The sequence below is a fragment of the Martes martes genome (genome assembly GCF_963455335.1).
Source record: "Martes martes genome assembly, chromosome: 15".
Lineage (NCBI taxonomy): Eukaryota > Metazoa > Chordata > Mammalia > Carnivora > Mustelidae > Martes > Martes martes.
The window spans coordinates 15,527,348-15,539,544 of NC_137903.1; the positions used below are offsets into that span (position 1 = coordinate 15,527,348).

The 12,197-nt window shown below is 38.9% G+C and overlaps 1 protein-coding gene across 2 annotated transcripts in view; it reads left to right on the top strand.

Moving 5' to 3' along the window:
- USH2A (usherin) overlaps positions 1-12,197 on the top strand; it is a gene marked incomplete at both ends in the record, with an annotated part of 700,457 nt that overhangs the window by 549,876 nt on the left and 138,384 nt on the right. For both annotated transcript variants that reach the window (XM_080825193.1, XM_080825194.1), the window contains 3 exons: positions 3,765-3,962; positions 4,489-4,643; positions 7,744-7,942. In XM_080825193.1, the coding sequence (XP_080681319.1) occupies positions 3,765-3,962; positions 4,489-4,643; positions 7,744-7,942 (552 nt within the window). The remainder of the gene's footprint in view (positions 1-3,764; positions 3,963-4,488; positions 4,644-7,743; positions 7,943-12,197) is intronic.

A 12,197-nucleotide genomic window follows, 5' to 3' on the forward strand; every position in this document is an offset into this window, starting at 1 on the left:
ACCTGAAATGTCCTTCTTCGTCATTCCCCGGGTGTGAGTGAACATTCTCGTTCCCAGTGCAGGCTTCTCAAGCCCAGTGTCTCTCTCCTCTCGCACATCAGCATGACGTTTGCTTCTACCTGTGTCACGTGCATCTGGACCTTTGTTCCATCCCTCCTACGAGATTGAAACAGCAGTATGAACAAGATGCCCTTGCTTAGCTTAGCTCATTCTTGGATTAACACACTTTAAGCAAACAAAACAAAACAAAACAAAAACATTTATTGGAATGCATTTAATCAGGAAAGTCCTCAGAATAGAGAACAATTCCTTAAACCCTCCAATTTCTTTCCACACCCAGTTATAGATTTAAGGATCCTCATTTCCAGATTAGTGGGTTTGGTCTAGATGCACATGATCCAAGAGAATTCTGCACTTTTATCTGTCTTTTGAAGTCAAGTCAAGATTTTGAAGGTCCCTTAAGACGTATTTGCAATAGCCTTCTCCAGAGGAGAAAATGTTTAACTTATTTAAACATCCATATTTTAGATTGCTTTGCCTACCAAAGAATACTATAAATTAAATATGAAAAATAACAAAAGTTTCTCTTCCAAGAAGAAAACAAAGCACCTAAATCATGCTAAAACAAGTACCATCGAGACCAATTTGGACTAAGAAATCCACCTTTCTTAGGAATTTAAAGTTAAAAGCTAAACAACACCAGAGCTCACCCAAATTCATTCACGCATACAATCATTTCATTTATCAAAAAATATTTCTTAAATTTTTACTAATAACCAGTCCCCACACTGGTAGCCCACCAGCTATGAAAACGAATAAGTAAGAATTCCCATCAGGGATTTGAAGCCCGTATGAACAGACAGGGGCCAACTATGAGTACCCTGTAATGGGAGAAATACATCCACGTAAGGACTGTGACAGAAGTAAGCATAGGGTGCTTTTCAAGGGCATTGCAAGGACATCTAACCCAGACTGAAGAGGTTAGGAAAGACTTGTGAAGGATGTCCTGCCTGAGCTAGGAACTGAAGAACAAGTAGAAACATGTCAGTTCACAGGAAGGGAAGGTAGGCAGAGAAGGCAACGTGTGCAAAGTACAGGAAGTGAGAGAAAGCCCAGTAAGATGTGAAAAACAAGGCCCTTGATATGCATGTAGCCTTGCGAAGGAGAGGAGGAACCATGGGGTTGAGGCCAAAGAGCAGGGGTCAGCAGACGAAGGCCTTTTTTACCACACTAAGCAGGCAGCAATGAGGCGATATTAAAGCTTTTTCAGCAATAGAACGACACGATCCCGTACATGCGTTTTTGAAGAACTATCAGCTGAAGAAATGATTGCAGACAAGTATGCATGGGACGTTTAAGCCAGTAACAAGTAAAAATTGAGTGAGCATACCCCCCCCCAAAAGCAAAACCCTCTGTTATTTGAAGACTAACCCCTTATAACATACATAATGATTTTGAGATTACAAAAGGTGTGTGTGTGGGGGGGGTATTTTCTTTTCTTTTTTTAAAAAAGAGTTGAGTTGAAAATTCTGGCAAAGCAAAAAAGAACTCAGAAATGAGAGAGATTGTTGAGGGAAGGCAAGATTTCAACGATGCTTCCTTATGTGTAAAACAAAAAGAATTCTTTCATGAGCTAGGAGCGTTTTTAAAAGACCAGGCCTCCCGGGGAAACAAAGAAATGAGGATAAGAGATGAGAGAGTAGAAAAGAATGAAATGCCATGGAGGAAAGAACAAGAAACACAGCGTGGCAGGCTGCTGCAACTGAAATTAGAACTGGTGATGTGGGCCGGAAGGGTTGGAAAGAACAGTTATTAGCAATGAGCAGCTCAGTCTGCTGCAGCCAATTGATTGAAAAATAGACTGACCTCATGTGAGTATGTGGATGGTCTGGGCAGCTGGGCCCTACAGTCATTCAGGGATCCAGATTCCTTCCAGGTGATGGCTCGTGATGTTTCTGGTGCTACCGTCCTTCCCATGGTGCAACCTGGGTCACCACAACATCCTGCTTCCAGACCACCGAAAGGGGATGAGAAGGTCAATGGAGGGAAAGTGATTCCTCTTAGGAAGTGAGACACTGGTTGCCCATATCACTGTTGTGCTTCTTCTGTTGTTGAGATCTGAGTCACGTGATAATCCCAAGTTGCAGAGAAAACTGGGAAAATTAGACCCTAGGCAGGAGGCCTCTGACCAGGACAGAAGGGTGATCTGGGCACCCACCAGTGGTCATCCCAGGTAACAAGTGGCAGATGCCCCCTTACCAGAGAAAAATGAAGACGGAAGATAAGCCCTTCTATTTTATAGCAGTTTACATTTTAAGATATTTTGGCACATAACTTCATGCATTTTATTTTCATACTAATTCTATAAAGTAGGCAGGTCAGGGTTTATGGTAAGGAAATATATGTAAGGAAAATGCAGTAAACAAACCCACATGAATGGACGGAGACTCAACCCCACATGAAGAGAGAGCAAGTGGCTGAGAAGCCAAGGAATGACCTCTTCTTCTGATCTCCCCTCCGAGAAGTCATCCAGAAACCACCACACAAAAATGCATAGGTACAAACATAGGCAAAATTCACAAAATTAAACAGATTTAGCCAATTAAATTTTTCACTTTGTTTGTTTTTTTGTAAATTTGTAGCATTTGTGTTTCTGAAGTTACCAAAGCTTAAAACTGAACAAAGACTTTTGGCATGCCATTGAATCACATGGATGATTATCTAATAAAATCATTGCCAGTACAAAACACTCAACAGTTTGGTTTAATTCTTTTGTTTAGATTGGTTGTTTTGGGTTTGGGTTTCAGTTCTGGTTTGGCAAAAGTGGGAAGGATGTGTGGTGGATTGTGCATTCCACTAACCACTAACCACTTATAACCCTATATATAAATATATATATAAAAACATATATATGTATATAGTATATATATAAAATATATATAAATAGTATATATATAAAATATATATTCATTATATAGTATATATAAATAAATATATAATTATAATATTATATATAATTATAAATAATTATATACAATTATAAATATTATATTTATATATAAATTTATACATGTATATGTTATACATATATATTATATACATGTATAATTTTATATATAAATATACATTATATATATATAAATTATGTATAAACATATACATGTTTACACATGTATATGTATAACATATATATTATATACATGTATAAATTTATATATAAATAAATATTTTATATATATACTATATACATATTATATCCATATATAACCAGTTATATTCACTAAACATGATAAGCCAAGTTTCCAGTCTTGTATATCATAGTAACTATATATTATATATAATCCATTATATTTTATATATTACATTATATATAATTATATAATAATTTAATGTAATATAAATGATGTAATAATTGGTAAGATTTATAGTATAAAACTATAAAAGTAGGTTGGTAAACTTCCCCATACAGAAGTGGGGAAACACTAACATCCAGTGTACGTTAGTCTAGTACTTTAGGTTTTCAGTCATTCCTTTCATGTTACCCATTATTTGATCAGAGAAAGTGAATTCTTTTCTGTGGAGTTCCGTATCTTTGCATCCAATAAACACATAAAGTGTTTTTTCTTATGAATTAGAGATTAAGAGATGAGAGTTCTAGCATTAAGCATTTATTTTTAAGTTTTTAAAAGTTTTTATATTCATTTTCAATATGATGGTAAAAAAAATGTTTTTAAAAGCTCGCTGTTCAATTTCTCCCTTTTCAGATGTGAACCTGGAGCCTTATATGACGTATGAGTATAGGATTTCTGCATGGAACAGCTATGGGCGAGGATTCAGCAAAGCCGTTAGAGCCAGGACAAAAGAAGATGTGCCTGAAGGACTTAGTGCCCCTACGTGGACCAAAATGGATGATCTTGAAGATGTGATACTCTTAAATTGGAAGCAACCTATACAGTCAAATGGTATTAAGCTACCTTTTAAATTGAAATAACAAAATCCTGTAAATCCGTAGGGAAATCGAAATGAGTGTAATCAACATATAACTGGCATGCATCTAACCATTAAAAATTATTTGCTGGTAAAAGGAACCTTAGGTGTGGGCCTACTAATCATTCATTCTGTAAAATAGGCCTCACAAGTTTTTAGTCCTAGAATTTTTTTCTCAAATCCTAGCATATATATCTGAGCTGCTTTCAAACAAGCAAAGACTGCTAAAGAAAGGCAAATTAGTTTTAATATTGGAAGACATCTTGTTTGGTAGTGAGGGAAAATAAACATAAATGACTTTAATTATCTATGTCCAGAATCCCTCTCTTCAATAAGAGTGCGTATCACTCAGAACTGCTTGAACATAGCAATCCAATAGCAAATTAAAAGTAAGTAATGCTATATTATCCTCTTTCCTCAGAACCCTAAGACATGTAAGTTGTTTGCAAATAGTTAAAAGGATCTGACACTCAAATCTGGGTATTTCTCTGTCTATTTTAGGTCAAATTATCTACTACATTCTTCTCCGAAATGGGATTGAACGTTTTCAGGGAACATCACTGAGCTTTTCTGATACGAAGGGAATTCAGCCATTTCAGGAATACTCATACCAGCTGAAAGCCTGCACGGTTGCTGGCTGTGCCATCAGCAGCAAGGTAAGGGAAGGAACCCAAACTTTGGACAGAAGTAGCCGGCGGGAAGACTATAGCAACATCCAGGTTGTGAATGATTTTTGCACTGTCAGAAAACAATATCTGCCTCAATGGTAACACGTTCACGTGGCATCTCAGCTGACTACTAATATGTATGTCTGGAAGAAGAGATTACTGCAAAGGAAATTTATGCACGTGTCAATGTTTCATTAGTTTAAAAAAAAAGAAAGAAAATTTGAACCAATATCACCCTCTTTATCACATTTTCCCTCTGCCAAGTATTTCTTTATTAGGTTATGTTAGTCACCATACAGTACCTCTTTAGTTTTTGTTTTTTTTTTTTAAGATCTTATTTATTTATTTGACAGAGATCACAAGTAGGCAGAGAGGCAGGCAGAGAGAGAGGGGGAAACAGGCTCCCTGCTAAGCAGAGAGCCCGATGCGGGGCTCGATCCCAGGACCTCGGGATCATGACCTAGCCAAAGGCAGAGGCTTAACCCACTGAGCCACCCAGGTGCACACCTCTTTAGTTTTTGATGTAGTGGTCCATGATTCATTATTTGCATATAATACCCAGTGCTCATTATAACATGTGCCCTCCTTAATACCCATCACCCGGCTCACACACACCCCCTACCCCCACCGAAACCCTCAAATTGTTTCCCAGAGTCCATAGCCTCTCGTGGTTTGTTTCCCCCTCCGACTTTCCCCCCTCCAGCTTTTCCTTCCTTCCCCTAATGTCCTCCACGACATTCCTTATGTTCCACATATGAGTGAAACCATATGATAATTGTCTTTCTCTGCTTGACTTATTTCACTCAGCATAATCTCCTCCAGTCCCATCCATGTCAGTACAAATGGTGGGTGTTCATCCTTTCTGATGGCTGAGTAATGTTCCATTGTGTATATGGGCCGTATCTTCTTTATCCATTTGTCTGTTGAAGGGCATGTTGGCTCCTTCCACAGTTTGGCTATTGTGGACTTTGCTGCTATGAACATTGGGGTGCATGTGTCCCTTCTTTTTGTTTCATCTGTATCTTTGGGGTAAATACCCACTAGTGCAATTGTTGGGTCATAGGGTAGCTCTCTTTTTAACTTTTTGAGGAACTTCCATACTGTTTTCCAAAGTTCTGCCAACTATTCTCAGATGATCTTCTATAAATCCATAACAATTCTCAAATCATTCCTCAGTTTAAAAGTTTCTATTTAAATATCACTTTAAGGGCGCCTGGGTGGCTCAGTAGGTTAAAGCCTCTGCCTTCGGCTCAGGTCATGATCTCAGGGTCTTGGGATCGAGTCCCACATTGGGCTCTCTGCTTGGCAGGGAGCCTGCTTCCCCCTCTCTCTCTGCCTGCCTCTCTGCCTACTTGGATCTCTCTCTGTCAAAAAAATAAATAAATTCTAAAAAAAAAAAATCGCTTTAACACAAATTGCCTTCTCTTGAAACACAGAAAGGGGCAAAAGAGCCTGGTATAGAAAATAAAATGATACCAAGATTTCTGCTACAGTATAGGAAAGAAATGAGCTCATGCAGCAGGAGTCAGAATGGAGAATATCACGAAGATACAACAGATGTTGGGGGATGAAATCTATAGGACTTGGTGTCAACCAAATGCAGGGGAATAAGAGAAATTGCTGTCAACTCTATGCAGGGTAAGAAGAGGAAAGTATCAAAGATGTTATTCAAGATCTCTGGCTCTCTGGCTTGAGCAAATTGTAGATCACAGTGCCATTCTGCAAGCAAATAAAAAAATAAAAGAGGAAAATTTGAGTGTAGAAGAAGATTAAAATTTTAAGCCTTTTTTAAATATATATTTAAGAGGAGGAACAGAGTGACAGAAGAAAATATTACTTGGCACGTTAAGCAAAAATGTCTTGTCAGAGTCTGGATTATGAAGTGACTGATTTGCTAGAAGGATCCATGTGGGAAGTTGAAGCAAGGAGTTTGAATAGGGTCATTTAAGGAGAAGAGAGAGAAAAAAAAAACAAGACCATAGATGATGAACACTGGGAACGCGAAGAGCCCACAAAGGAGACTGGAAAGAAACAGTGAGACGATTTAGGAGGGAAATAAAGAAAGAGTCATCTCACAGAAGCCAGCCTAGTCAGAAGAACCCAGAGAAACAAACACACAGCAGCTCTGATTCTTTTCATGTGGTTACAACTTTATAAGAACAGCATCTTCACACACTGTGCAAGAACCATCCAAGGAAAACATTCAGTCAGATGGATCCGCCGCCGTGCATATGTGCAGCTTTTCATTCAGCAGACCTCCAGAAACATCTCCGAGCGTGGCACCGTTAAAACAGATGGCAGCTGATTGGCCCCATCAAAAGTTATGGTCCGAACGGTCCTAGAACAATTCCACGTCTTTTTACATAGGCACAGCTCCTGCCTACCAGATGCCAGAACAATTGGTTAAAAAACGGAAACCAGAGTTAATTCTGTGAAAAAACAAATGCAGCTAATTTTTATCCAAAACTGTATTTTGATAATGCTGCATAAATAACCGGTTGACTTATCCTTTTTTCCTTCTCATTCAGTTCTTTTTCTAGAACGTTGGTATAGACGCTATCAAGACATCCTGGGTATCATAGGAAGAATATTAAAAAAAAAAATCTGCCCATTTATACTGTTCAGAGCATATTATATGCAAGCAAGTTCAGATGTGGATTTTGCTTCATATTTACTGGTGCTTAAAATGTACAAAATCAGGCTGTTAAAATGCAAAGACACCGATGGGCCATATGGAAGAGAGTCATCAAGTGTTCTCTAGCAAGACAGTCTGCCGGCCAGATTTTACTTGTTTAAACTGAGGGCTGCACTCTGCCGTCAAAATTGTTGTTGAACTTGTTGTGATAAATGGTAGTCTGAGACTTAGGTAATGTATTCAAGGTCAGATTTCATTGTTTAAATAGGATGGAAGGAAAAGAATAAAAAAAAAAAAAAAAAGGAAGAAGAAGAAGGAGGAGACCGTTTCTCCAAGCCCCCGCTAATGATATGCCAGGCCCGCGACAACATTTTAAAACAAAAGTGACATTCTCGTTGATCAGAATACCTAGTGTCGTATTACCATAAATTGCTGTTTAATTCCCGTTTGCAGGTAGTTGCAGCCACTACCCAAGGAGTCCCGGAGAGCGTCCTGCCGCCCAGAGTCACGGCGCCCAGCGCAGAGGCTCTGCATTTGAGCTGGAGCGTCCCTGAGAAACCAAATGGCGTCATTAAAGAGTACCAGCTCAGGCAGGTTGGGAAAGGTCTCATCTACACGGGCACCACTGACAAGAGGCAGCATACGGTCACAGGTGAAAAAAAAGAGGAAAACCTACCGGAAGAGTCTGTCATTGTGGTTAGGGGGGCAAAGCATCCCAGGGGTGTGCGTTTGATATATGAGGTCACTTCGAAAGGACGTGTTCTCTTGACATATGGTCAGGTCCCACTTATCCATGCTAATAGAAGAGCCCACACTGGCAGCAATAAGCCACAACAGCAGATAACTTCAGAAATAATTTATATTTGGCTTTGATATGCATTATGTGTAGGATTTTTGCATCAGTATTAACTTTTTTTTTTCCCTCAGACAAACGGTAAGATGCATTTTCATTCCCCAAGGATATACTCATAGATAATGGGATGAGGATAGCCAGGAATGTACTGGAAGGCAGGGAGAAATCGTCCAGAGGCTAACATTTATCTACTGAGTGGGTAACTAATACACAGAATAGTTGACAGGTGACTGTGACAACTTGTTATTATTAACGTTAATTAATAGTGACTGTATTGTTTTTATGGTTTGTTATAACATTTATTACAATTAACTGTAAAAAATACTAATAGTACAGTAACATGGCATAAAGTCAGATAATTACTAGACGTGATTATAATAATAATTAGCATGTTTTGTTTTGAATATCATTTCTGAAGAGAAGAGAAGCATTTTCTGACATTCCCACTCTAAGGAAGCTTCTTTGATACACCACAGTATCACCTTGTCTTATTTTCATCATTGATCTCTCACTACCCAATAGTGCTTGTTTTCTGTATCTTCCCACACTGGGATGGGGATACTTAGTTCCATACACTTCGGTATTGTTCGGTATAATTCGGTACCTAGTTCAATACAGTATTTCCAGCGCCTTGACCAATCCTTGACACATCTGTAGATGCTACACAAATGTTTGGGGAACACATGAATTTCCCATGTGACACCCGGCATGTACTATCTCACTTGATTCTCTTCACAAATCTATGCGGTAAAAAGAGTTATTACTCGCATTTTACAGAAAAGAATACTTTGAGATAGTAAGTAACTTAGTTCATTACTCAGATCTACTGAATCATCCCAAACAGTTGTGTGAGTTTAGGTTCTGAGGCCATAGGCAAGAGATTACAAACTTCCTTTTCCACCATTGTCAGCAGCTTCCTTCCAAGGTCCCCTGAGTGAATATTCTTCTTCCATTGGACCCCTTGGCTTGCATGGAGCATTGATACTAGAGATCAGGAAACTCATAAAGAAGTACAGAAAAGGGGCGCCTGGGTGGCTCAGTGGGTTAAAGCCTCTGCCTTCGGCTCAGGTCATGATCCCAGGGTCCTGGGATCGAGCCCCACGTCGGGCTCTCTGCTCAGCGGGGAGCCTGCTTCCTCCTCTGTCTCTCTGCCTGCCTCTCTGCCTGCTTGTGATTTCTCTGTCTGTCAAATAAATAAATAAAATATTTAAAAAAAAAAAGAAGAAGAAGAAGAAGAAGTACAGAAAAGCCTGGGAAAATGTGCCTGAGTTTTCCTCAGAGGAAGCACAGGTTATACTACACAGGTGGAAAAATCAATTCATGATTTGCTCTTAATTCTATGATGCCCTGACACACAAACAGGCATTCACTGACAGATGTCCACTGTTTTCAGGAAATTCCAGAAGCCTGCAGAAGGTGCTTCATAAATATTTGTGACCAACATATTGCATTCCTTATCTGAAGATCCTGAGCTAAATCAATGATAACGGAGAAGGAAAAAGCCCTCATTAATTCCGATTATTAAATTTATTTCTTAGATCTTATTTCACTGCAAGTGCAAACGATCACAAATTTTTGAAGTGCTATTGTTTTGCATAGTAAAACTTTACATTTATATGTGCTTTATAATTTTAAAGAACTATTTGCATTTGGACACATTTGGTTCTCATCACATCCCTATAAGCAAGGGATGTCTTCATATCTACATTTAAAAGATGAAGAAGGAAATTGACACACTCCGGGTGCCCAAGGCATCAGAATACTGTTTCATTCCAAAACAACAACAATAGCAACAACAACAACAAACAACAAAAACAAAAAAATGTTGCCTGCTTGCTGTGCTCTAGGGAGTACACCAAGTGCTCTAAAACAAGATTGCTGCTCTCAAGAAGCTTCCAGTGAGGGGCGCCTGGGTGGCTCAGTGGGTTAAAGCCTCTGCCTTTGGCTCAGGTTATGATCCCAGGGTCCTGGGATCGAGCCCTGCATTAGGCTCTCCACTCAGGGGGGAGCCTGCCTCCCTCTCTCTCTTTCTCTCTGCCTGCCTCTCCGTACTTGTGATCTCTGTCTGTCAAATAAATAAATAAAATCTTAAAAAAGAAGAAGAAGAAGAAGAAGCTTCCAGTGATAGGGAACACTGACAGGTTAAGAACTAATTGCAAATACAGTGCGACCGATACCACAGCGGAACTCCAAAGAACGCAGTGGGAGAAAGTCAAAAGAATGACTTGGCTTGGAAAATGAAATGTCAGTTGCAGAGTTTTGAAAGCCAAGCTAAGACACATTTAGATCTTGTATCAGTAAAGGTTTCACAAAAAACCGGGATACCGTGATACGGAAGGTTCTTCTTACACTATATGTCTCCTCAGCCAGCATGGGCTTTGAACTGGGTGAGCTGTTCTGATTTGCATTTTTTTTTAAACGAGCATTTGCATGCCAACAGACTAAATTCAAATGTAATGTATACACCAACAGGATTGATAGCCTCATTAATTATAAAATAATTGGGAAGATTTTTCTTTAAAACACCTTTATTCCACCAGTTCTTCTCATTGTCATTTTTAAGGAATATTTTCATGTCAGAGAGGATTTCATGCACATCTCTTGATGCCAGGAGTTCTCTTTTATTAGGAAAAATATTTCAAAGTTTTTCTATATGGTTTTACTTTTTATAAGATCATAAAATGAAAAGAAGCCTTTAGGATTCATTTGGTTCATCCGTCTGCACCATTTTAAATAGATGTAGACAGTATTTCACTTGGCAAGACAGCCCTAAAGAGAAGTGTCTTCGTTGCATGAGGAAGCAAACTTCTTAGATCTTAGCATAACCTCACCGAATACAGCCTCCTATATATGCTATCCCTGCTGGATGGCAGTGGTGCTGGGCATTAGCTCATCTAAAACCTGAGATCTATATAATGTTCCTATACTTTATCTGCCAGGAAACATTCATTTCCATAGTTCTCTAACTGACCAAATTCACTATGGAAGTATTTTATGGTATGAATGACTATTTTATTGTGTTCGTGGAACAAACTGAAACAACCAGATTTACTTTACATCGCATCTCCGATGTTTGATCAAAGGGCTACCTGTACCCTCTGGGATAAATGTTTTGCTTTTCTCATCATTTCCAAAACCTTGGTATTCCCTAAGTTAACAGCCAAACACTAATGAAGTTGTAGCACCAGTCATCCTGGAACTTGAAAATCTAGGTCCTTAGAAATGACAGAAGGGAAAGCAAGCACCTTGCCTCAGCCCCATTGTCTCCATGCTTATTTTTAATTACCTCAAAGCTTTAGAAACATGATCCCGTAAATGCTTTGTGGGAATAGTGGCGAATGCACTCATCATGTGAAATCCATAAATTGCTTATAATCCTCTCAAGATGTTAAAAAAAGCATTAAGTAATTGAAGACAGGAAGTCCTCAGTTAATTATTTAGAGGTGTTATCAATGCTTTAAGTAAACTGAAGCATTTTCTGCTATCTCACTGAGCTGAATACCATGGGGACGAAGGAGAAACAGCCATCATCTTCTCATATCCGCTAATGCAAACAGCCCATGGCAGCTTGTCAATAAAAGACCTTTTCATATCATTTATTGCTAAACAGGTCCACCATCCTGCACAGAACAATTGGGATGTCAGTTATGGCATTGTTTCACTTTGGGTTACCACTGCTCTATATATGGGCCTCCTAGCGTGGGCACTGGGCAGAAGAGATGGAGAAAGGATTAACTAAATAATTAGGGCCACCGAGGACAAAATGAATTAATCATGTCCTCTTTAGCAGCAGATTTGATAAGGGCTTATGTGTCTCTTAACTCTGGGAGAAAAGTGTTTTCAAAATAATTTATTAAAAGTTGCTTATCATTGCATTTGCCTTGAAAAGGAAGACCCACCAGCATTAAGTTAGCAAGGAGAGAACAATTTGCCTTCCTTTTCCATTTTCTTAGAAGCTCATGAAGATCTCTTGTGCTAAAATAGCATACACCCTAACAATGCAGGTTGTAGCAGACAGGCACTATTAGTGTACTGAAACGGATATCCTGCACAT